Raw genomic sequence first — 27225 nt, forward strand, 5'->3', positions numbered from 1 at the left:
TGTACCTTGGTTGCGGGCATATCCCCAGTAGGGGGTGTGCAAGAGGCAGCTGATCGATGACTCTCTCTCATCGATGTTTCTAGCTTTCTATCTCTCTCCCTTCCTCTCTGTACAAAATCAATAAAATATATTAAAAAAAATAAACATCAGCTTTTTATCTGAAAGATAATCATAATTGCATAAATACTACCTCATAGGGTTGTTGTGGAGATTGAAATAATAAAGCATCTAATATATATTTGCATCTCAAAAGTCTTAATTCCTTTCCCTGGAAATATAAATGTAATTTTTTACATTATTTCTAACATCTGTGAAAGAATATCTAATCGGATAGAAAATGTTAATGTCCATAAAGGAAAACTTGCCTCTTTTAAATATTTTGCAACCTGGTGGGATACCTTCAGAATTTGCATAGTGAACAAGATTTGTAATATTTGGGACTCTCAATTTGGAACCTTGGTGAGGCTGGGTGAATGTCACATCAGAGCCAGTATTGGAAGCCTTCTTTGAGCTAAAGAGTGTGTCCTACTGCTATTGAGTTCATACCAACAATTCAAGAGAATGTAATTCATTTCAATTCCTCTTTTGCCAGAAAACAGGGATCAATAGATTTTTCAGACACCTCCCAGCTCTTGACTACCTTTCTTTATGGGGAGTGCTATGTTTTCATAAACAACCTTTCTTGCATTTCTGCTCCACCCATGCAAGGTACTAAAAAACTTCTTGTCACACACACACAAAAAAAATGTTTTTGAAATAATATAAATTCTTTATGCTGTTTTTTTTTTAAAACACATAATCCAAACCCATTTTCATCCCACTCCAGTTCAGCCAGATTATGCAGAACCTCCTATTAGACACCCTATTTTAAGCTAACACCATCTGCTTAATGTGCAATCTAGGACCACTTATGGTTTTAGAAAAAAGTTCCTCCTACTTTGTCCTTTGTCTAAACTCTGGATCTCTTCTCTAACAGCATTCGGACAATGCCACGGCGGATTTCCTTGGTCTTAATGCTGTACACAATGGGGTTGACAACGGGTGGGAAGAATAGGTAAGCATTGGCCATCATAGCATGCAGCAAAGGGGATACATGGTGACCAAAACGGTGCACCATTGACAAGCCAATCATAGGCACATAATAAGCTAGCACAGCACAGACATGTGAACCACATGTGTTCAGTGCCTTCTTACGCCCCTCCCTAGTAGCAATTTTCAGTACAGTGTGGAGTATAAGCCCATAGGAGACCACAATGAGTAGCGAATCCAGGCCAAAAGTAGAGGTAACAATGAAAAGCCCATAGATATTATTGATAGAAATGTCCCCGCAAGGTAGGTGGATTAGGTTTGGGTGAAGGCAATAGGAATGGGAGAGAGCATTGTGACCACAGAAGGGCAGGCGCCGTAAGAGCATGGGCAATGGGGCCATAAGCATAATGCTTTTCAGCCCAATGGCAGCTCCTGTGCCAAAGATGCGGGGCAGGGTTAGGATGGCTGTGTAGCGCAGTGGGCTGTAGATGGCCACAAATCGATCGACAGACATGGCCAGCAACACCGCTGACTCCATAATGGAGAAAGAATGGATGGAGAACATCTGGAGGAGACATGCATCGAAACTAATCTCAGTGGTTCCAAGAAGGAAGATGCCTAGCACTGTAGGCAGAGTGGATGCAGAGACACCAACTTCAGCCAGTGCCAGCATGGCAAGAAACAGGTACATGGGCTGGTGTAGGGCAGTGTCTGTTCTGATGACATGAAGAATGGTGCTATTCCCAAGGAAGATGATAATGTACATCAGGATGAAAGGAATGGACATCCAGATGTGCTCTGCCTCCAACCCAGGAATGCCAACCAGAATGAATGTTGTAGGTAAGAATTCCAGAGAGTTATTGGAGTTCTTCATGTTGAAATCTTGTTCCATGAAATCAACGCTACCTTGAAAATCAGAAACAAAGTAGTGAGATAAGATTGATATGGAGAAGGACCCCTGGACACTGGGGAAAGGGAAGAAAACAAAGCTCACAGATACAGGTGGACAAGTATCTCATACTTGATAACTGACAGGTGACCACCATCAGGAACTTCCCACCAGTATGGGGGTTGTAGTCTACATTACAGAGAAGTTCAAAGCTGATATAAAACTATTTCTCTAGCCGAAACTGGTTTGGCTCAGTGGATAGAGCATCAGCTTGTGGACTGCAAGGTCCCAGGTTCGATTCCGGTCATGGGCATGTACCTTGGTTGCGGGCACATCCCAGCAGGGGGTGTGCAGAAGGCAGCTGATCAATGTTTCTCTCTCATCGATGTTTCTAACTCTATCTCTCTTCCTTCCTCTCTGTAAAAAATTAATAAAATGTATTTTAAAAAAAGAAAACTATTCCTCTAAATTGTAGTTCTCCTTGGATCTGCTAAGAAAGAAGTGGCTGCCTTGTCTTGTGTGAACATGCCTGACCATAGAAAACTGCTGGGGAGACAGTCAGATATAGTCAATCTCAGCATAAGGATAGACTAATATCAGAGATATTACTGGTAAATATATAGATATAAGACAAAAAGCACAGTGCATAAAAAATAGATAAATGTATTTAATATATATATATAATGTATACATATATATTAAGGCTGAGAAGTGGCAGTGACTAGAATCTGAAGCAAGTGACTAAAAATTAAAGTTAAAAGAATGGAGCTTGGATTCATACTGGGTTCAGCTGTTCTGGGTTTTGAAAATACTAGGAAGCAATTGGAAAGATTATGTGCAAAGGACAGAATCAAGCAAAGGTAGGAATCACTGTTGGTGGATTTGTACATAGACTTAAGGTTAATGAAAAATGTATGTCATGTTAATATCCTACTTCTTGACTCACAGTTCTCAATGACAATCTGCCTCATCCATTGGGACTTCTTTTGGGTTAGACACACCTCTGAGTACACTTCAGTAACAACACTAGCAATGGACTTTCAAGAAAGGTTCTGCTGGGCAGGCAAATGCAACAAAGGGGAGAGAAAAAAAACCAACTCCCCAAATTGGGTGTTTTTTAAGCTGAGTATTTGTCTGGGCAAGCACAGGAAGGCATTTTTCAACTAATTCACTGACCCACTAACCCCTCCCCACACACACACACCACACACACATCTGCTCACATATTTGCACATACACATTTTCCACACTTGCTGAAATCCTGTGTGCATCTTCTCTGATGTGAACTCTTCATGCAGCCCAGCCACTGCTACACTTACAGGATGTCACTATCACATGCCAGTTATTATTCAGTTCTTTGTTCTGCACATCTGTAACCAATCAGCACTCCTTTGTGTCATGTACCATACAGGATCCTGGCAACACAGAGTTCCAGCCCTACTCAGAAAACTTATCTGCAACTTAAAAAAAAAAAAAAAATATATATATATATATATATATATATATATATATATATATATATATATATATAATTTAATTTAGAGAGGAAGGGGAGAGAGAGAGAGAGAGAGAGAGAGAGAGAGAGAGAGAGAGAGAGAGAGAGAGAGAGAGAAACATCAATGATGATAGAGAATCATTGATTGGCTGCCTTCTGCATGACCCTACTTGGGATTGAGCCTGCAACCCTGGCATATCCCCTAGAACTGAACTTTGACATTGTCTTTCATAGGACAATGCTCAATCACTGAGCTGGGCTCTTTGCAAATTTTAACCATAGGCCGAAGAATACATCTTCTCCCACAACTACTCAAATACGGTCATCACATACCCTGAAACCTTATTAAACTTGTTATAATTATGTTAAGTGCTACAAAGGACAAGTGTAGGATATAATAGGATGGACCTGGAGGGGAAAACCCAGCTTATTTTTAAAAGTCAGGAAAAGCTTTCCTCAGAAAGTGCTATTTTCGCCAACATCTGAGTAATTCATAGAAAATCTACAGGCAAAATGGAGCGGTTGGGTGTAATATAATACAGAAAAAATTACCATGTCAGTTGGTATGTAAAACTGCACTATGACAATGACTAAAACATGACACAGAGCAAATAAAAATGGCTGATGCACTAGAATTTTAAAATTTGTTTTTTCATTACTTTTGTTTTCCTGAAAATACGAGACTATTTTTTTTTTTTTTAACGTTCATTGCTTGGTCTGATGGCAGCTTACCTCATCAAATATCAACTTAGGGGAAATTGTGCTGTGGGCTGTGCTCAAATGTAGGGCTGGAAAATTCAGGGCCAAATTTTGAGCTTCAGAAATAATGGCACATGTCAGAACTTCTCTTGGCTGAGGGACTTGAGGGACACCTCTGTTCTCTACATATTATGACCTTTTCTGTGTTCTCTCCTCACTTCCAAAAGCCCAACATATTTTTTCTTAACTCCTTAACTCAACTAAATATACATTTGACTTGGATTGAGAAGCTGTTATTTCTGAAAGTAGCCTCACTGCCCTATTGGTCCCAAGCACTCTACTTGCCTATACCATTCAAGTGACTTGATGGTAAAAGAGACACATCTTGAGAGATGCTTGAACTTGGGGTCTTCCTTACCTTGTTTTCAACTGTCATCTCTGCCTCTCCATGTTCGTTTCATTTTTCATTTTCCTATTCTTGTTTTATTGCATTCTTCCCCTTCTCTACCCCCAGAGTCTTCACAGCCAGACAGGGACCAGGCCTCCTTCAAAAAGATTTTAGAAGTTAGTCATCCCCCATAGAGTTTAGTACTTGTATGATGAGAGCATTTCAGATTGGGAGAAGTTAAAATGAATCATTTAGTCTTTAGATAACTGTAATAGGGCACACAAGAATCAGCAGAAAGAAGAGAATGTGGTGTAATGGGTGGAATTGGGTGCTCTGTGTAGTATAACTTTAAGCTTTGTGAAACTCCCTTTCTTTTTTTTTTCTTCTTTTTTTTTAAGGATACAACTGTTAATACCTAGTAAACACTTAATATTAGATGACCCCCCCCCCCACACACACACACACTCTTTCTGTCTCTTTTTCAGGCATTCTCAGAAGGAATCAATCAAAGACCAACTATCCCCAAATTTCTGCTAATAATGATCTTTCATTATTATTATCTCACTGACACTCAGACCACCTTTCTGAAGGAAACAAGGATATAAATTATAGATGATCATATAGAGAAGATAGATATATTGATTAACTCACCTAAGATATGATGGCAAGCCTATTTTTAGAATCCATGGTATTCTCTGATTTCTTCCTTTTGTTTTTCACTTGTCATCAAGTTTGAGAAAAGCTTCCTCTTGCTCTATCACACAGATTCAGGAAGCCAGGGATCTGGCTACTGATTATGGAAAAGCCTAGAGGGCTAATTATGGGGCATAGTTGGGACTCCTTCTGGAAGCTGCTAGCAGGGCTGGGAGATTATGGCCTCAGATACTCAACACAAGCAGAGCTGACCTCTGAGCATCAAGTGGGAAGGGGAAAGCTCACTTCAGCAAGTCTCTGCCATGATGGCATTAACATCTCTCTGGTCCTGGGGCTGGAGTGCTTCTCCCTTCTTTGCAAATTGATTGGCTGTGGGAGGGAAGGAATGGAAAGGTCCTTTGGTCTCCTGAGGAGCAATTATCCAGTTAACACATCACCTCTTCTCAAAGTCCAGGGGCCTAAGGGGAACAGCAAGGGTATAGAGTCATTACCTCTGTGAAGTGATTTACAATAATAATATCCATCTTCTAGGAGAATAAAAGAATTGATATATGTAAATTACTGTAAAGTGTTTAATCCATATATAGTACACCATAAGTGTTAGCTAATACTATAATTATTATGGTCTCAACTTTCAATTTTATCACTTTTATAAACATGCATTTAACAAGTAATAAGCAGGGCACAACATTGTTGGTGACTAGAGCACATTAGAGTGTTTAATATTATATTAGGAGGAGACAGAATCCAAGGGTAAAACAATTGTGAATAAAAGTTTCAGATTGGATTGGGGTAGATTGTTTATAAGGCATGATAAATAGAGCTTCCTAGTATAAGGTGACTAGAGACAGCAGAAAGTGAACATTTGCAGAAACCAATATTAAAGAGAATTTACAATTGCTGAACCAATGAGTTTTGATTATTTGTACATGGCTGTATTTGTTGTTGTTTGGTTTTGCTTTGTTTTGCTTTGTTTTGTTGTGTTGTGTTTTTTGTTTTTTTATGTTGGTCAATTTTCTGATAGACGAGAGAAAAAAAATTCACATGACACACTTATAGGACTTTTAAAGTTTTTCTAAAAATATACTTTTTGTGCTGCTGGTTTAATAAGAGAAAAGGGGCTTTGTGTAATCTGCGAAGAGATGCTTTAAAAGACAGGTTATGTGGAAAGAATAGATTTAGATATACTTAAAGTTGGGAGTAACTGAGAGACTTGGATAAATGGAGGGATTTAATGAGGCATGCTCATAATAAAGTCAAACAAAACTAGTATAAACTAGACAATGAGGGAATTTAGGAATAGATATCTGTTATCATAAAATTGTCTATGGACGTTAATAATAGAAGAGAAACACTGACTCAAAACTGGATCCAAGATATGGTCACAAAGTGAGAGAGGACAAAGCAGAATTGAATTAAGCTTCTTTGGAATTGAAGAAGACCAGAAGTGTGACGTCAGACCATCAAATGAATGAGACATTTGGACACTGAGCTGAATTTGGAATGTTGGCATATTTCCCCCCAGATGTCAGTTCTCATTTAAACATTTAGCAAATATGGACACCAAACAGGAGACTGTCATTTTTCATTATACTCTACTTAGATCAATAAAATGATGACGTTACATAGATGCCATCACTGCCAAATATCTCTGCATCAGCAAGAATTATATAAAAAGGATAGAATAGCTCATGCTTCTCCCCCTTAGAACACATGCTCAGATGTGGTCAAGAGTATCTAAAGAACTCCTCGAAGAAATATATAGTATATATACTGATCTTAGTATACTAAAGAGAAAGTTATCTGGCACAGTGAGTAATTTAGGAAAACTGTCTTCATCTTAGTGGGTGTATTATTCTTTTTGTTTTTAAATATATTTTATTGATTTTTTTACAGAGAGGAAGGGAGAGGGATAGAAAGCTAGAAACATCGATGAGAGAGAAACATCAACCATCTGCCTTCTGCACAACCCCCACCAGAGATGGGCCCACAGCCAATGTACATACCCTTGACCGGAATCGAACCTGGGACCACAGGCTGACACTCTATTCACTGAACCAAACTGATTTAGGCAAGTGTATTATTCTTAAACAATATGAATAAAGTGAGTAGTCTTTTGCTTCTTTTTTTCACTAGCACAGACTCCTCCAAAAGTGCTATAAGTGTTGTCAGTTTACCGTGTGTTTTTGTACACATAAACTGAAATTTTTGTTATTAAATTATTTTACAAAAAGGTTTCATTAAATGTGTGTATGTGTGTGTGTATATATACATATAAAATTTGTTTTTCTTGCTTAAGCCTTGAGCACCTATCATCTGGGACTTTTTTTTTTATCTGCACAATATTCCATAATATGAACAGATCCTAACTTATTTAACTATTTACCTTTCAATGGCCACTTTCTCTTTAAAATTTTATTTCAAACACCACTGTTATTCAAGTCTCTATATTCATGAACAAACATTCAGAGCATAAATCTAGGGAAGTGCTAAGATTAGAATTTCTGCATTAAAAAGCATATGTATTTTGAGTTGACACGTAGAACAAATAGCTTACAAAATACTATGCAATCCTAATTTAAGTTACAACACAAGGAGTATAAAAATGTGCATTCTCTACACACTTATCAAGCTTTCTAGATTTGACAAGGTGATGTGCACTCTCTCCTTCTCTAGACCTCCTCTGGTGAGGAAAATAACTGGTTTTGGGTAACCATCTCATCGGCACTGACCACCTTATTATTTTCTTTGGAGAAAGAGTTGGATTAGTCCCTGGCGAATCTGCTTGGTCTTAACACTATAGATGATGGGATTGAGCACAGGAGGTACCAGAAGGTAGACATTGGCCAGAAGTAGACGGACTGCAGGCGCAGCGTGTTTCATGAAGCGGTGCACCAGAGCCACGCTGATCATGGGCACATAGTACACCAGGACTGCACAGATATGCGATACACATGTGTTCAGGGCCTTCCGCCGTCCCTCCCCAGAGGTAATGCCCAGCACTGTGTAGAGGATCAGCACATAAGAGATTACGATGAGCAGTGAGTCAAGACCAAAAGTGGAAGTAACGATGCAGAGCCCCAGAATGCTATTGGGCCAAGTGTCCCCACAGGGCAGCTGGATGAGATCTGAATGAAGACAGTAGGAGTGGGAGAGGGCATTGTGGCCACAGAAGGGCAGCCGCTTCAGGAGAAAGGGTAGTGGAAACATGAGCATCACACTCTTCAGTCCAAGTGCAACACCAATACCAACAATACGAGGCAGGGTTAAGATAGCAGTGTACCGCAATGGGTTGTAGATGGCCACGAAGCGGTCCACAGACATGAGCAGCAGAACTCCTGATTCCATGATGGAGAATGAATGTATGGAGAGCATCTGTAAAAGGCAGGCTTCAAAGTAGATCTTGCTGGCACCAAAAAGGAAGATGCCCAGCACAGTGGGCAGTGTAGAAACAGAGACACCAAGCTCTGCAAAAGCCAACATAGCAAGAAATAGGTACATCGGCTGGTGCAGAGAGGTGTTTTTCTGGATCACTGTCAGAATCAGACTGTTGCCCACAAGTGCCACAGCATATGTAGAGCAGAATGGGAAGATAAACCAAGGGTACAGGGCCTCCAAACCAGGAAGGCCAGTCAGCAGAAAATAATCTGGGGTGAGTTGACTTCCGTTGATCATTTTCCTATGTCTGGAGTCTGAGGATGTTGTTCTAGGCAGGTGCTAGAAATGCAACCTAGAGTGAGACACACAAAGGTTATTGGAGACTCAGAAGGATCCACAAATTCCCCTGTTTACTACTATCTACAACTTATATCCTTCCTCCCGTTCATGATCTGTTCCATTTGGTCTTTAATATTAAATAAAAATGTGGAGTCATGACTTACAAAAAGGTACATTTCCAGAATCAGGGAACCTGGCAGAAAAGTTCATCTTACATAATTCAAACTAATCCTGTACTGATTTCACTGTGTCTATTTGGTAGGAACTGCATGTTTCTCATGTCTCTAGGAAGAGAAGGTATATTATTTAGTTTAAGAAAGACACTGATGTAAAGAAAGCTGTAATCTATGAGATATCCCATGTCTCCTGGTAGAGAATGTTGGGTTTTAAGTAACTGATGGACACAAAGGTTTAGAATAAATGTTATCATTGTTTCCTTTGGTATTCTTTTTCCTTTTCTTTCATAAACATGTTGACATTCAGCTTAACTAAAAAATTACATTTTGAAACAAATACAATGTCCACCATTGTTTTTATAACATCTGGTTCAGATGTAAACTCTGTGATGTCTTTGCTCACTAATGTGTGTACTTTCTATAATAGCCTCTCACAGTACTTCTCTTTATTCTAGCTGTTTATGTTACTTTTCTCAGCTGTCTGCAAGCTCCTCCAAAGCAGCCCTGGATCTTATATCAATATTTTAAGCATAACACTAGAGCTTAATAAATAAGAAGGGAGAAAAGGGTCAGGCATGACAGGAAAGAAGGTGGGCTCTGATATATAGTGTGATTATTCTAGTCTGGGGGAATTTTGAGGAGGAATTTACCTGCACCTGTATTTTTTTAAAATCAAACAAGAAGCTTTTGTGAGGACAGAAAAATAATGTAAATACTTTTAATTCATTTACACGAGGAGCTGTTATTGTAGGAAACTGGTATTATTTCTAATGAATAAGGTGTGAGATATAAGTGGGAAATATAAGAAGTTAAATTCTAATGAGAAAAGAAAAGAAAATGCATTGATTTAGTAAAAAAAAAAAAAAAAAATCAGTACTAAACCCGTGAAAGGATGCCATGTACATGTCATCTTATGTCCACAAAATACTCAAAATGACCTGATCCTTCCCATTTGACAACTTGGCAAAGTGAGAAATTGACCCTCCAAATGACATGCAAAGTCCAGTGGCAACTCAAAGTTAGGAGATAAAGGAAGCCTGAACAGAAGCCACACAAGCAGACGAGGCTGGGCCGGCCAGAGAGAGAAATGAGGGACAAGTGAAGAGCATAGGAGGTCATTGAGGAGATGGGTTTAAAGTGATGAGGCCCTAGAAGTTATATAGCTCTCATTATGGGATGGAGGGGACAAGACTTACCAGTATAGAAGGCAAAGGAGAGAAGGGTAAATAGGCCAATGAAATGAAGATAAATTTTAAAACTGAATTAAATATCCGGTTTAAGAAGAACTGGATTTGGGGACAAAATGAAGACTTCCTGGCCCCAAGTTTTCTGAATGAACAGAGGGGATAAGAAAAACAGACCAAGCGTTCCTCTGCCACACTAAGCCTTTCTAGGCAGAAGTCTATGTCTCAGGGAGGAGTCTTCAATGCCAAGAGAAGGAGAAAATCAAAAGTGTGCTGGAAATGAGCTGCATCTCAGAACAAAAGTCCCTGGTTCACTCACCTGAACAATTTCCCAACCTCCTGGTCCCATAGACTGAACTTCTGGGCAAGCTCCAGTCCTCCTCAATGAAAACTCACCTCCTGGTATTTGTCCTGGTCTCCAGCTTGCCACCTGAAGGTAGGAGTTGACTTGTCTTGTTATTTATCATGACTCCAGAACTAGCCCCTTCCTTCCTCCGATTTTGATGATTAGTCTCCTGAGAAACACAGGCAAACCAGCCCCAGAAAAAAACATGCTGTCTCTGGGCCTGCAGGAATAAATGGGCCAAGAACAGAAGATCCCAGGAGATGCTCTTTGTGAAACCATAAGTCAAACTCTGAGAAAATATAGAACAAGATGACACATGTATGTTTGTATGGATATATCTTGAGTCAGTATCCTTTTATGTGCATATACAAGTATGTAAATACATGCAGATGTACACATCATATGTAAATATATGCAGATGTACACATTTACCTGCACACACATGCATGTGTGTGCAGGTAAATGTGGAACTAGGCTTCTTAATATAGAACTTCGTTTGCAAGTTTGCATGAATGTATGAGCATGCATATCTTCCCACAAATACATTTACCATTGAATATATATTCATGCAGATGGTGATATGACATGGTAATGTTCTTGAGTTGCTAATCTAAGGAAAGAATTCCTGGATCTGAGTATAAGGTGCAATCCATATCTGTTTATGTTCATTCCTGTACTATTTTTATCTGCTGGTATACACATATGTATTTGTATAATATCATATGTTTGAAGAATCTTCTAAAATACTCTGATAACAGTGTTATCTCCTAAACTTATTGGTTGGGGATATTTTTTTTGTCCTATGGACATAGGCAGAAATTGCCTTGTGCTGTCACTGAGAAAGCATGACCCTTTGAATCTGGACCTCTTACTCAGATATAGATGTCCTTTCCTTAGGTTACTGACTCAAGAGCATATTTCTGTCATATCACCTCATTCTCAATATCAATATTTGAGATTTGACACATCCCAATCTCAATATTCCTTGGTGTGGTTACAATAGGATTTTATGTTTTTCCTGACTAAGTTTTCCCTGATGTTCGGTCTCTGAGAAAGCAGAGACCTCATTCACTACTCCACCTTAGCTCAGAGTGTGGGTCATGTTGCACCCTGCATTGACTTTTCCTGAATTACCCAGAGAACTTAAAGTCAAGGCATGTGATTTCACTGCCTTTTTTTCTCTTTAATTTTACTTGTTCATCGTGAATGTGTAAATGGCCTCTAAACCTATTTTCTCTCCTTAAAAATAAGAATAATTGTATGTGCTTCAAGGGCAAAAAAACTAAATGAGAAAACTTAGTTAAACAAATTTTCAAAAATAGTAGGCACTCAAAATATCATCTACCGTGTTTCCCCGAAAATAAGACATCCTCCAAAAATAAGACCTAGCGCAACTTTGGGAGAAAAAATTAATATAAGACACTGTCTTATTTTCGGGGAAACAGGGTAGGTGTACTTCATCACAAGCAGAATTCCACTGCCAAATAAATCATTTCCAGTTTCCTTCAATATTAACCCTTGGTTTTTAATTCTTGCCCTTGATCCTGGAAACCACCTTTGATTTTTTATTATTTTTTTGACATGCCACTGACTGCTAGAGTTCCTCTCAGCCATCAGTATTGTCCCAACTGCATTCTCCATATATAGTGATCTTGCCCAGCCTCCCTTGAAGTAGAATCCCCATATCGAGCTCAGATTTTTGTAGCCAGAGTAGCCACAGTAATTCTTTCATTTTTAGCTGCTCAATTTCTCCTGTGTTCTGAATTACCACTAAAAAAATTAAAAGTCTAACTCTGTATGACATTCAAGGCAGTGTCCTTGATCATGTCACATTCTAAAGGCTTATGAGTAGGATCCCTAACCTAGTTGGTTGCCAGGGAAATGTCCCTGTATTTTAGCAACCTAGACTCATTTAGGTGAGGGAAGTATCATACTTCTCATTGCCTTTATTTCTGTGTGTCATTTTGAGACATTCTACCTTAAATGTAAAGTTGATAACTTAGCAACTACATCTGCATGAGGAAGTCTTTTGGCAAAATTGAATATGTGCTCTCAGCACTCAGGTTTTCCAATACATACTTAGAGGTTAAGGTTTCCTATTCCCCTGAGAAGGATTCCATTCTATTTTCCCTGAAATTAAACAATGATTAAGTGGTCTCTGTTTAATAACAGCTTATATGTGTCCAACATTTATGATTTAGCTTCAGCTTAGAGTCCTGTCCTAAGTATATCTTCCTACTTTATGTAAACAAAAATTAGAACATGTGCTTTGTAAATGGAAATCAAAAGAGGATAAGAATGTCATGGATGAAAGACTAGGTAAAGAGCTGAAGCAAATATTTCACAATAGCAAGTTCTTTGAACTTATTTTATTCCTCTGGCTGCTTTCCAATCATCATATTTCAGAAGTCTAGCTGTTATTTTCATATTCTTAATAATGCTTATTTAAGTGACAGTTCTTAAAAATATTTGCCAATGCTATTAAGGTGTTATGTGCTTTGTGGATATCCTGATTTTGTGGGTAAAGAACCTGGGTTTTAGGATTAGCAAATTTAAAATCATACTATCTTATTCTGACAATGGTAATAAAAATTATAATTAAACTACTAGTGTATTATTATTGCATTAATTACATGTTGAAATAAAAATTGAAGCAATTAACAAAATTGGATTGTTATTCTGGTCTCAAGAGTCTCGGTTCTCATAAGCTCTGGTGACCTGCATTCACCTGTCTAGCTCTCTACTCGTGGGGGCAGCATTCGATTCTCTCTTATGAATACTGGAAGAGTTGTTCATTTTTTTCAGTCTGTCCAGTTACTTACTTCTTAGAATAAAGTGACAACTTTCAAGCTCTTTACCTGTGAAATAAAAACCAGAAAAACCTCTTTCAAACTTTTGTAATTACTGTCCTCACATGGGTTTGAAGACCTAATATTCTTATTCCATTATTTTTATTTCATTCACTTCTACTCTAATCTTCTTGGCTAAATTTCCCTCTTCTAACTGGACTGTAACTTCTGTGGTCTTTCAGCACTCTGTTCAGAAACATCTCATTTTTTTTAACTTACTTTCCCTACATGCTATTTCCATTTTCACTAACTTAAATACCAGTTATCTGCTGATGACTCACGAAGTTACATTTCTCAGTTAAGCTCAAAACTTGACCATTAGAGAACTTTGACATTCAAGAGCAAGCCATATTGAATCACCATTTCCAAGGGCAGCTTTTCATAATTCAACTAATATCCATGAGAAGCGTAAAATTTTGACAAGTGACAGTCTACTGAAGATCACCTTCATATACAGCCCCAAATTTTGCCTTATTTTCTATGGATCTACTGGTCAACATGTGAAATGTGGTTTTAATTTCACTTTATAGACTAAATCCTCTGCTGATTTTGCAATGGAAAGCAAGATAGTGTGGTTCCTGCCCTCATGAAGCTAATGATCCAGTGAGCATAACAAGCAAAAATCAAGCAATTGTGATCCATTTTTGCTAAAGATTTTAGTAGGAACATAATGGCACACACAAGAAACTATAGCAGGCAGATTTAAAATCATCTTGGAGTCAATAAGCCATTTTAGCATTAAATTTTAAGTGATTTTTAATTTATTGATTAGAGAGAGAAATCAATTTGTTGTTCCACTTATTTATGTATTCACTGGTTGCGCCTTGTATATGGCCTGACCCAGGGATCAAACCCACAACCTTCACTTATCTGGACAACATTCTAATCAAGCCAGGACTAGCTAAAATTTTTAAATTAAATTTATTGGAATGACATTGGTTAATAAAACCATACACATTTCAAGTGTACAACTCACTAAAACATTATCTGCATACTTTGTCATGCTTTCATCAACCAGGCCTAAAATACAATATGATATGCTTTCTCTTTATTTGTTGGCATTGAGACCCATCCTGCCCTTCAATGGTCTGCTTAGAACTGATGAGCAAAGTTAGGCTACAAACTGCATTTCTCATAATCCTCTGCTAGCTGTCTTCCTAGTAAGTTTTATCAATGAGAAACATTGGCAGAGATCAGAAGGTTGCAGGAAGAGAGAAGTTTTTTATTTTGTGCTCTGTCAGGATTAAAAAAAAATTCTATTGAATTTATTGGAATGATATTGATTAATAAAATTATCTAGATTTCAGGTGTACAATTCTATAATAAATCACCTGTATATTGTATTGTGTCTTCACCATCCAGAGTCAAATCTGCTTCCATCACCATTTATCTCCCCTTTACCCCTTCCTACATCCCCCCCGCCTTTTAATCACTGTACTGTTGTCTGTGTCTATGAGTTGTTGTTTAATACTTTGCTTAATGCCTTCACCTATTTCACTGTCTCTGTCTCTCCCCACTCTACCTCCTGATAGCTGTCAGCTTTGCTCTCTATGAGTCTGTTTCTATTTTGTTAGTTAATTTTGTTCATTAGATTCCACATATGAGTCAAATCCTATGATACTTGTTTTTCTCTAACTGACTTATTTCACTTAGCATAATGTTCTCTAGGTCCATCCATGCTGTCACAAAGGATAAAATTTCCTCCTTTTTTATGGCCTAGCAACGTTCTATTGTGAAAATGTATCATGGCTTTCTTATCTGCTCATTTACTGTTGGGCATTTGGACTGTCAGGAAGTTTGATGACTATAAGTCACCTGTGATTGCAGTGAAATCATGAATCCAAAGCACCCTGCCTCTCAGGATTCTTTATGATCATGGTATGGGATACCCCAGGGTAAAAGCAGCTTTTCCATATCTGTATAATACCTTGTTTTCTTCTTACTCTTCCAACATTCCTCATTTCTCCCTTTTGACACCTTCCTAAAATTTTGTAAATATTTATTCTCTTGAATTTCTTTTGTATGAAAGATTCGGTGTTGTCTTCCTCACTGAACTCTGACTGAAACACATAAACAGGGAGTAGTTACACAAAAAAAGGGAAGGGTGCAAAGGGAAGGGTTTACTAAGAAGAAGAAGTAATTAGGCAAAGTATTAGAGATAAAAATTATTATTTTTTATTTCCAGGAATAAAATACCAGTATTTGGGGGCATGGATGAGCTTGATAAAAATTCACTAGGAAACTATTGGCATTCCAAAATCTAATTCACTACTGCCTAACATAGAGGTCGGCAATATTATTAGTCAACAGAATGGCTTGAGGATATGAGAGAGAGAGAAAGAGAGAGAGAGAGAGAGAGAGAGAGAGAGAGAGAGAGAGAGAGAGAGAGATGGAGAGAGAAACAATGATCAGATGCCTCTCATATGCTGCTTGCAGCTTAGGTATGTACCCTGACCAATAATCAAACCTTCAATCTTTTGGTGTACAGGATGTTGCTCCAGCCAAGTGTTACCCAGCCAAGGCTGTAATTATTATTTTTAAAGACACATTAAAATCAGTGAAGATAAGGAAGAATAAATATGGATAACAGAAGTCAAATATATTTTTACAACTGGACAATTAAAGAAAAGTTTGAAAAAATATGGAAGGTTCTCAGGAGAAGGTAGGGGGGTAGGAAAACATCATTGACAAGTTTCTCTTAGATCTACAATGAAGTTGTCTTTGGTGGATTGATATAATAAAAATATTATATCGTAAGAAATGGTGGTAAACTCATTAGTTAATCCAAAGAATGTAAACTGAGAATTCAACTTTCCATATTATTATAGTAATTTATCCATAATAAAATTATTATAGATTTAGAGTTCTAACAGATTAGTAGAGGAGAAAATACAAAAATCATGATGAACATGCAAACATTTATGTAACAAATAATCATCATTTTCAATACTAGGAAGTAGTGACTATATATATATATATATATATATATATATATATATATATATACAGTATACATAAATAGTAGTAAGCATCAACTTTATTTGATTTTACATTACAGTTAATTCATAATGTACAATTGATTGATAAAACTAAAAAGTTAAGTAAACTTTTTTGTAGGAGGGTTCTAAAAACAACCTTGAGGACATTCCTTATTTTGAACAACACGGTACATCCCCATTGTCTCATTGTATCTTTCCCAGTGAAACTGCCTTGAGAATGACCCTGCGGATTTGTTGGGTCTTGATGCTATAGATAACCGGGTTCATCAGAGGTGGGAAAAGCACAGAGACAGTGCCCATGAGGATGTGCACCAAGGGTGAGGTGTGCTGCCCAAATCTATGCACAATGGACAAGCCTAGCACAGGCACATAGAAGCAGAGCACAGCCAGGAGGTGGGAGACACAGGTGTTGAGGGCCTTAAGCCTCTCCCTTGCAGAGGCAATGGCTAACACGGTGTAGAGGATGATCGTGTATGAGAGCAGGATGAAAAGGACATCAGAGCCCATGGTCAGCATGATCATGCACAACCCATAGAGTCTGTTGAAATGTGTGTCAGAGCAGGCCAGGCGGATCATGTCCTGATGAAGACAGTAAGCATGGGACAGTGCCCCACGGCGACAGTAGTTAAAGTTCAATAGGTGCAACGAAGGTGCAGCAGTGATGGTGACACTCCGTGTAGCCAGCACAACCCCAGCCAATGCCACACGAGGACCCGTAAGCACAGATGCATAGCGCAGTGGGAATCGGATGGCCACTAGACAGTCCAGAGCCATAACAAAGAGCACAGCGGACTCCATGAAGGAGAAGGAGTGTAGGAAGTGCTGCTGCAGGACACAGGGCACCAGGCCCACCTTCCGAGCATCAAACCACAGCACACCCAGCACCGAGGGCAGCCTGGACATGCATAGGCCCAAGTCTGTCACAGCCAGGATGGCCAGAAAGTAGTACATGGGCTGGTGGAGAGAAGGGTCAGTTCGAACCAGATGCAAGATGGTGGAGTTACCCAAGAGGGCCATGAGGTATCCTACAAAAATGGGCAGTGAGATCAAATGGTGAGCCCATTCCAGGCCTGGGAAACCTGTCAGCAGGAATGTGGAGAAGCTCAAATTGGCACTTGATATGGTGGACATCCTCATTCTCTAGAAGTCTGTTTACTCTGAGAAAGGTGGAAGTATGAATGAAAATTAGCAGGCCAGTAAGCATGAGCCACCCTCTTTCATTAGATACTAATCCCCTGCTGGCTAGTCTCTGCTCTCTGCACACTCTGGAATTCAGTGACCTCTCAATGAACATCTGCCCTCACAATTTTCCCCTCTTTAATTCATCCCCATCTCATCTTTTTCTTACCTCAGTGACATTAATCCTCAACAAAGGTTTTCTCTGCTCTTATTCTTGGCCAGCTAGTGATAGAGGGGTGTATTTTTATCTTAGAAAAAGTCCTTATAATTCAACTTGAACAGAATGTGCAGATTCTCAAAAATTCTGTTACTCCCTGTCTTTTTGTATCTCTTTGAGCATTTCTTATAAGAAAAGCTATCTTTAATTTTTCAAAGAAAATTGAGGTTATGTGTTCAGATTTGCCTCATCCAATCTGCTTTATCTCCTTATTGTCATTATGTGATCCTCTCCACATGTTCATGCTTCTCTTCCAACTCAGTCCCTCAGGAACCTGTGACTCACTGCAAGCTTCTTATATCTCATGCATCTTCTCAGGTCCTCTGGAACTCGAATTCATTTTTACAAAGTCACACTAATTTATCCTACACACTCTACATTTTTATTTAAAACTTTTATTGAATTTACTGGGGTGATAGTCAGTTAATAAAATTATATCGGTTTCAAGTGTACAATTCTATCATGCATCATCTGTACGTTGCATTGTTTAGCATTCACCACCCAAAGTCAAGTATCCTTCCATCATTACTTATTCCCCTTCATCCTGTTCTACCTCCTCCCACTCTTTTCCCCTATGGTTATCATACTATTGTCTGTGTCTGTGAGGTTTGTTTGTTTGTTGGGGGGAGAGTCTATATATTTAAAGCTCTTACGTTCACTTTAGTCCCTGATAGTTCTTTCAAGTCTAACTTTAGAGTGTACTGACATGCCTGCTTCTTTGTTTCTTATCTTTCTTTTATTTTATCTCTATATTTTTAAAGATATGTCTGCACAGAAATCAAGTTGGAGACTTAACACAATTTAACACTTATAAACCAGGTAAACTTATTATAGCAATATTCCTAAACAGGTATTAGGAAAAGCACATATTAATAAGTAGTGTGCCATGAAACAGAAGCAACAATGACAAAGCCTGTTCCTTGCTCAAATTTGTTTATTAAGTAATAATAATAACAGGGGTACCTGGAGAGATGCTCAGAAAATATCTTGCTAATTTGGATCTCAATGTCTGATACAATATTTGCTTTGTTTCCTCATCAATAAAATAATGGTAATATTTTTAATTAAAGAATGGATATGCTTTAACTTATATACCATGCCTACAAAACGTGTAGAAAATTTGTGATATAATAAGGGCTAAATATATTTTTTATTCTCTCAACCAAAACAACAACAACAAACAAACTGATTTTCTTATATTCTTATAAATTATCCCTATTGTCCCTATTCTTTACCCCCTCCTATTAAACAAAAATAAACTCCTCTTTAATATTAAAGTACTTTAAATACCAGCATAAGGTGTCATGTGCCATTGAAAGGTTGGGGATCTACTGAGAGAACAGAGGAATGAAGAAGTAATTGAGAGACAGTGAGAAAAGGAGATACAGAGAAACAGATCACAGAATATACTGAGGGAGAGAAGGCTGAGAGACAGACTGAAGGATGAGGCTAAGAAATTGGGGAAGGTATAATGAGGACCAGATAGGAGAAGGATGTGAGACAGTGTAGTGGTGACTTTAATAAGAATATGCTGAGGGGCAAATCTGGAGGAGAGACCAAGAGACTGAAAGGCTTCTTTCCTGATCTCTGTAGCACCTTTCACTCCTCTCCCAGCCTCTTCTAATTGACTCAGAATCTGCTGCACCGCAGGCCATTATCAAGCTCTGTCCTGTCCTTCTCCCTTGAGTCTTAGGCCCTCAGAGGAAACTCCTTAGATGGATGTAGGATGCAGACTTGGCAAACATCAAAGATGGATCAATTCCTCCAAGAACTTAATTTTTTTTCCAAACCCTAGTTATCTTCCATGGAAACTTAGTGACCCATAAACATTACCATGAGAGTTTTCAGCAGATCAGATTATGTTTCATTTTCTTCTCCCACTAGCTGCTGTACTTAGGAGAAATTTATTGGTTGACTCGTAGTCCTTCTTTCTGGGATCCTCTCTTTTTCCAAGTTATGTCTCTCTTTGCAATTCTTCTTACTAGCAGGAAGTTATTCACACTCAATTATTCAGCAAATATGTGGACACTATAAGCTTTTGGCCACATACTGTACTTGAATGTGAAGATTAATAAAACACATTGCCTTTGATAAAATATTGTATTTTTAGGGTCCAGGAAATTCTAAACTCCTGAGTCCATGGCAAAAAACAAAACATTTTACTGATTAGACTCAGCAAGTTTTCTGTTGAGACTTGGATCAAGTAGGAGAAGTGGTAGCTTACTAGTATATACAAGTATATGACCCAGCACTGTGAATAACAACTCTCAGGAAGCACTTTCTGGTCACTGCAATTTCAACTAGTGGCAGTGGGGGTGAGGGTGGTGGGAGGGCCCACAGCACCTGAACAAAGCAGAATTAGGGAAATGATGGGGAAACCCCTTTGATAGAGGGAAGCAGTCATAAAAACCATGGGAAGAGGTATATTTTCTTAAGTTAATTAGAACTAGGGTTTATCAATTTTTTTGCCAGGTTCTGTTCTGAGTGCTTTTAAAGGTATCATTCCTTTTTAGTTTTTTTTAAGATTCACTTTAGTTTCAGTTTTTGCATATTGATTATGACCTTCTACAAAGTCTTCCTCTGGGCAGCTTTTGGTACAAAATGCTAGGTCTCATCTTTGGTAAGAAGCATTATAATTTAAGCAAGAGCAGGTTAGCAATTCTTAACCCATATTCAAGAAGGAAATTCACACATATTTTATGTAGGGTAATGGGAAAGATCCTGGGAAACTTGGAATGAAATAACAAGTACTCAGTGCTGTCAATCTTTGGCCTGATTGAGGCCCTTCTTCTGGCCACTCAGTGGAATTTTTAGCCCCAGAACTCACACTGGCCTTTCTGAGACCCAGGAATTGTTGATGGCATCGTGTATCTCCTTGGCTTTAATACTATATATGAGTGGGTTAAGTATAGGAGGCACAAAGAGGTAGATGTTGGCCAAAAAGAAAGGTGAACAGAATATGGGGCATGCTTCCCAATGTAGTGCACGAGGGACAGCCACACCACGAGCACAAAGAAGACAAGCATAGAGGGGTGAGGTCATGTTTGCAAGGCTCAATGCCACTCTTCTGGGGAGATCAATCTTATCCCTGAGTTTAGGATAAATCTACAGGACAGTGTAGTGAGTACTAGGTCCAGCATCACAGTGAACACCCTCAGTGTCAGCCCAGTGTTGAGAGTATTGTCTATGAAGGCCAAGCATATGGCCTCCTAATGTAAACAGAAAGAATGAGAAAGGTCTTAAGGCCCACAATAGGGAAAAGACTTTAAAAGTACAATAATAGGAAGAAGGGCTGGAGGTATCTTGAGGATGACAACTAGGCCTGCTCTGACCACTCACTGGCCAGTGATAATGACCAAGTATTTCAGCAGATGACAGATGGACACAAAGCAATCAATGGACATGACAAGGAGCACTGAGGACAGACTCCATGACAAAACATGAGTAATGCAGAATATCTGTATTTGACAGGCTTCAAAGTAGATAACATGGGAGTTAAACCAAAACATTCCCAAACTAGTAGGCAAGGTGAATACTGACAGTCCCAGTCTATGACAGCCAGAAAGGATAGTAAATAGTTCATGGGTATGTGCAGATTAGGGTTGATCTTAATAATTATCCGAATGAAAGAATTTCCTGGGATGGCCACCAGCTACATAAGGAAAAAAGGGGATGAAAATCCAATGTTCAATGGCTTCCAATCCAGGAAAGCAGATGAGGTAGGACATGGGACTAAATTGGATGATGTTGGACAAGAGCATGAATTGAGAACTGGTGTGATACTGGTCTGGCTTGGGTAGAAGAGGAAAAAATGGAACATCCTCATTTAGGCTTATAGAAGAGAAAACTTCTACCAAAAATTTTGAGAAAATTCTGCTTTTATTGAGAACATAATTTTGGCCATGTCCTAGAGAATTTCTAATTAAAGATAATACGGGGTAGAAAGGCAGCAATAAGACTTTTTATTGCCATCAACAACTGTTATTATTTGGGATCATCTATCATATAAGATGGTATAATAATTATCCTAAGTGTGATCAAAGAAATGCACATAGTAGCAACTATGTGAGTTTTGGTGGGTGGTAACAAGTTCAACTTGGAGACCCAGGGGAGACACTCAAACTGAACTATTGCTGGGCTGGTGTGGCTCAGTAGTTGAGCATCAACCTATGAACGAGAAGGTCACTGTTTGATTCCCAGTTAGTCTTGATCCCCAGTGTGGGACATGCAGAAGGCAGCCAATCAATGATTCTCTCTCATCGTTGTTGTTTCTATCTCTCTTCCCCTCCTCTTTCCTCTCTGAAATTAATTAAAAAAATATTTTTAAAACACTGTGCTATGAAGACTAAGAAATTAACCATGAGATGTAATTTTATAGAAAGGCTTTCCAGGAAGAAGGAATAGCATAAGCTAGGGCATCAAGGTGAGGAAAAGTTTACTGAGAACTAAAACATTTTCCAATATTCAAATATGAAATTCAAGAGAGGTAATATCTTTGCATGAGACAATAGCAGTAATAGATAGGGACAAGATTCTACAATGGTTTATATGTATGCCAAAGACTGAACACATATTGATGATTGGGTTTAAAAAAGCAAGCAATGGCCGAAACCGGTTTGGCTCAATGGATAGAGTGTCGGCTTGGGGACTGAAGGGTCCAGGGTTCGATTCCGGTCAAGGGCATGTACCTTGGTTGCGGGCATATCCCCAGTAGGGGGTGTGTAAGAGGCAGTTGATCGATGACTCTCTCTCATCAATGTTTCTAACTTTCTATCTCTCTCTCTTCCTCTCTGTACAAAATCAATAAAATATATATTTTTTTAAAAAAAGCAAGCAATGACCTCATATTTTTTATAGAGTACATTGTTGAAAATCTGCAGGAAGGATTTAAAGTCTGAGAAAGATAGGAAGGATTTAAAGTCTGTACTGGAGACAGATGTTTTTTGGTGCATGGAGCTAAGTGGAGATATTTAACTGATAGCTTTTCCTAGAGTTAAACAGTATTATGTAATGGATAAACTACTACTTATCTAGATACTTGTAATACCTGCTTTATTTCATATATTAGCATCTATATAACAGCTTTCTACTCTTCTTCTCTAATTATATACAATTTAAGTACTACCACCCAAGAAATAATCAATTATTAGCAATGCAAAACACTCTTAGCTCTTTTTGCTTTTCATTCCCCCACATGATCTTTAGATTTATTTTTATCATGTTACAAAATAGTCTTCTTTGAAAAAGACTGGAATTGCATAAAATACCTTTTATCAATTTTTTATTCACTGTGCATCTATCATGGGCCTATTCTGAAAAACTCTGAGAAGCATCTTGCAGATACCCAGATAAATATGAAATAGAATTGTCTTTATGAAGTTCACATTTAGTAAAAGAAAATATATTGCTAAATAGAACTCACCAAACAGTATGACTATCCCAGGCTAGGAAGGCGGAATTGGTTTCTGAAGGTTGGCAGCAGGGAACAATGAAGGAACAGTCTTTAGCCCTATCTCTGCCCCAGAGGGTAATGTTGGAATCATATGTACATTGTGTGTGTGTGTGTGTGTGTGTGTGTGTGTGTGTGTGTGTGTATACCTGTGGGGGTGGAGGTGGGAGAGAGAGAGAGAGAGAGAGAGAGAGAGAAGGAGGACTTTGTTTCTAGCTTTTTAAGGCTTTTATCTAAAACAAATCAAATTTGGATTCCCTAATTGTTTATTACCTGCCATTGTATTTCTACTCTTAACACTAATATCCCCCTTGGATATAATTAGATATACTTTTTATTTAATTAGGATCTCAGCACTCTTTAGATCCTATTACCACCATCTCCTAAAATACCTTCACCTCTAGTCACTCTGGTAATTCTTTATGATGGAATTTTATATCTCTAGGCGACAACTTATGTTTTTACAATTTGGTCAATTTATTTACTAAAAATTATGGGCCTTGGAGAGTGAACATTATATGTTCTAATATTTTTTTTTAATGTATGTGTTTGATTTTTTAAAAAGCTAAATATAAAAGGCCTTATTTGCTGAGAGAGATCTATGAGGACTAGAATATAAACATCAGAATGTAGTATAGATTTTATAGTCATGATCTAGCAATTTCAGATATGTACTAGAAATGTGGGGAGCGAGTTCAGAACAAGGTTCTAACTTCACTCTTCATGCTGGTTTATAGCTGGGCCAACAGAAGCAAGGGTTCAGTGCCTATTCCAATCACTAAGAGACTGAGCACTCTGAAAGAGGCAGTCCCCCTGAGTAGTTTCCTTTCTGAAATATGGTTCTATGGCTCTTTCTCTCTCTGATCATTGAACCAGAGCTCCAGAACCAGCAAAAGTACTGCAAAGCTTTTTCTACTTCCCCATTCCTCAGGTCCCACTTTAATTATGACCTCATTTGTCACACCAGCTTATGCAAGTCTTTTTAGTTATTCTCCCTCAACTGCATCAACCTTTTTATTTCCTTCACAGCAGTTCTATAAAGCTGTAACTGTTTGTCATTGTATTTTTATGATTATTTATATTTCTTCCTTACTAAAATATAAGCATCATAGAGGCAAGAAATAGACACATCAATATATCCTTGGTATCTAGTAATGTATTTTCCGGCGTATAAGACGACCCCCTAATTTTACAGTTAAAACACAGGTTTAGGCCTATATTCGCTGTATAAGACTACCTCCCACTTCAAAGAAAAGACTTACTTTGTCATCAAGATCTGCAGGTAATTTATGTGCAATTTTGGTCTTTTGGCCCCGATTTTTGGTTGACTTTTTTTCGTTTCAAAAGTCGTCTTATAAGCCGGAAAATATGGTAAATAATTAAGTTAGATAACTAAATATAATTTATCATTAACTAACTAAATAAAATAAAGTAGAATATGTATTTTCTGTTGTTAAATCTCAATGCCCAGACATGAGTGCCTGTCTGGGTTGAATTTAATTTTCTTTAAAAAGACTGTGACCTAAAAATATTGCCACCTTAGTTTATGTAGATACTATGTGTAAATGTCTGACTTACTTTACTGTGTTGCTTCCAGTCTGGGGTAGTCAGTATAAGACACATCTGTTTTCCTATCTAATGTCTCCTAGCATTAATAATCCAAATTCTGAACTTCAGTATCCAATGTAAAAGGCTGAAATTGTCAATAATAGGAATAATAATAACTACATGAATAATTGCTCTTATCACTAGTACTCTTTCAGCACTATTTGGTAGACCCTAGCATTTTTTTTTTTTTAAGCCTCATTTTCTTTCTCCAGAAGCAGCTTGTAGATGCTGTATAAGCCACAAGATGGCAGGAGAGGTTTCCGGAACAATCGACTCCACGGGGCCCACCCAGAGGGAGCTTGTCTAAAGAACTTGTTGATGCCATAGAAGGGGGCTGGAGGCAGGAAATCAAGAACTCATCCCCACTTCCTTTGCCCAAGTGGAAATGCTGAAAAAATGTCTCCCTTTTCCCTTCCATTGTCAACAGTAAAGCCAACAAGGTTATTAGTTTTAAAAACCATTGGCTTACATGGAGTCTTAGTCTATATTCACTCTAACTCAAGAAGGTGCACAAGGCAGCACTGTTTTTGGTGTAGCATGAAATAGCAATGCCACAAACAGCCCCTGTCATCGAACAATAAAAATGTATTTAATCATTTTCATATGTATGCATGTAAATGTGTTGAAAAAGGCTCAGTGGGATGCACACTTATAAAAAGAGATTATCTCTCTAAGGAAGATAGAAAGGTAGGGGTAAGTAGCTTTTCCACTTATATTTAAAATATAAAATATACTTAATATTTTACATTTATTTCATAGACATATTTTAGATATTTCATGAAGAAACTTAAATGTAAGTCTTTACCAGTTACATGATCTTGAAATTTTTCTCAAGTTATTGGGTTTTATTTTTATTAGTAAAAATAAGATATATAATCTATTTCATGGAGTTTTGCTGATTGATAATGAATATAAGTCTTCTAATAGTGCTGCATTTGGCATATAGTGGTTGTTAAAATACTACTGCTAATTGATTTATACTATTAATAATAATTTCAGTTAATATTTGTTAGACCATCATTTAGTGCCTACCTCCCTGCACATAAGCACATATACATCTTCTATCATGTTGGCCCCATGCAGTTCTAGGGACCAGTAGGCACTCAGGTTATATTTATGAATCAATGAATGCTTACTTTGAAAGACTTTGTCCTCTCCATATGCTTAATTTTAGATCCTAGTCATATGACCATAAATATTTTGATATCCCAAACACTCTAGGACAGATTCTGTTTCACAGGCACTGTTAGTGTATCAATGTCCACTTTCAGAAGGACTAAAAAAATACATCTGGTCCACATGACTGACCACAATTTAGGCTTCTCTGCAGTTTAGGCCAGATTTGAGAGGGTCCTGAGAAAGGGGAAAATTTCTGAGTAGAAGCTTCAAACATCTTCAAAAGAAGTGCTTCTGAATCCTCATGAGAATGAGTAAATCCAGTGTTCTACTCCCAGGAACACTTTGGCCTACAGAAGAAAGCCACCACCAGCTCTATATATTTGGCTCCTCCAGTTGCTAAACATAGCACCTTAAGTCTCTGAGAATCTCAAATTCTTTGAAATGTTGAACTAAAATCCCCACCATTTTCTTCTTTCTCACAGTGTCTACGTGAGAATAGAATTCAAGTCTCCCCATTATCAAGTGTTGTGCTTATATGGAAGATTTCACAGAGTCCTTACTTTCTTTAGCAGGCCAAACCCTTCCCACCCTGAATGCCAAATGAACCCATTTTCACAAAATGTCTACCAACAATAACAACAACTAAACATCCTACATTATTTACTATGGTCCAGGGTCAATTAAGTGCAGTACATGTATTAATACATTTAATCATTAAAATAATCTGATAATGTGAATAATATAGTTGAGCAGATCAAAACACAGAAAGATGACATGATTTGCCAAAGAGTACAGCTCATAAGTGACAGCTGGCATCTTAAATCAAACGGTTTAATTCCAAAACTACTGCAGTAGACTGTGTATTGAGAAGCATGTCACAACAGGTCTTTAGAAAGTAGAGAGGCCATAGCAGGTTTACCTGTGCTGGGCCAGTTAACTAATTGATTGAAGTTACAACAAATCTTAGTAAGCTGGGGGCTCCATAGGAGCAAAAAGCCAAGTGAAGCTTTTACTTATGAGATGTAATTGGAAAAGGTATAGCTCTATCTTAGTAGAAGTAAAACTTTGAAGAACATTGACTCCTTAATAACTGGTGAGCAAGACCAAAGAAATGCTTTGTCTTGGTTGCAATTTTGTCATGAGGCAATAGATCATAAAAACATATTTAGGAAGAACATATAAAGTGAATGTGTACATTTGAATGCACATACTGAGTTCATGTCTCTCT

General features: G+C 38.0%; 3 protein-coding genes across 3 annotated transcripts; all 3 read right to left on the minus strand.

The window, feature by feature from the left end:
- Positions 1-949: 949 nt before the first annotated feature.
- On the minus strand, positions 950-1903 carry LOC118713493 (olfactory receptor 51J1-like). Its single transcript, XM_036428121.1, is given in 3 exon segments — positions 950-1339; positions 1341-1600; positions 1603-1903. Coding segments are annotated over 3 exon segments (951 nt in total).
- Positions 1904-7871: 5968 nt separating this feature from the next.
- On the minus strand, positions 7872-8829 carry LOC118713508 (olfactory receptor 51I1-like). Its single transcript, XM_036428138.2, has one exon. It carries the CDS (start codon positions 8827-8829, stop codon positions 7894-7896), a length of 936 nt encoding a protein of 311 aa, XP_036284031.1. The 3' UTR covers positions 7872-7893.
- A 7779-nt stretch (positions 8830-16608) lies between these two features.
- On the minus strand, positions 16609-17562 carry LOC118713494 (olfactory receptor 51A4-like). Its single transcript, XM_036428122.1, has one exon. The coding sequence runs from the start codon at positions 17560-17562 to the stop codon at positions 16609-16611; it is 954 nt and encodes a 317-aa protein (XP_036284015.1).
- Between the last annotated feature and the right edge of the window lie 9663 nt (positions 17563-27225).

This window comes from Pipistrellus kuhlii, unplaced genomic scaffold, assembly GCF_014108245.1.
Source record: "Pipistrellus kuhlii isolate mPipKuh1 unplaced genomic scaffold, mPipKuh1.p scaffold_m20_p_9, whole genome shotgun sequence".
Classification (NCBI taxonomy): domain Eukaryota; kingdom Metazoa; phylum Chordata; class Mammalia; order Chiroptera; family Vespertilionidae; genus Pipistrellus; species Pipistrellus kuhlii.

Coding starts and splice junctions, on each gene's coding strand:
- LOC118713508 (XM_036428138.2), bottom strand. CDS start 8,829: ATGATCAACGGAAGTCAACTCACCCCAGATTATTTTCTGCTGACTGGC.
- LOC118713494 (XM_036428122.1), bottom strand. CDS start 17,562: ATGAGGATGTCCACCATATCAAGTGCCAATTTGAGCTTCTCCACATTC.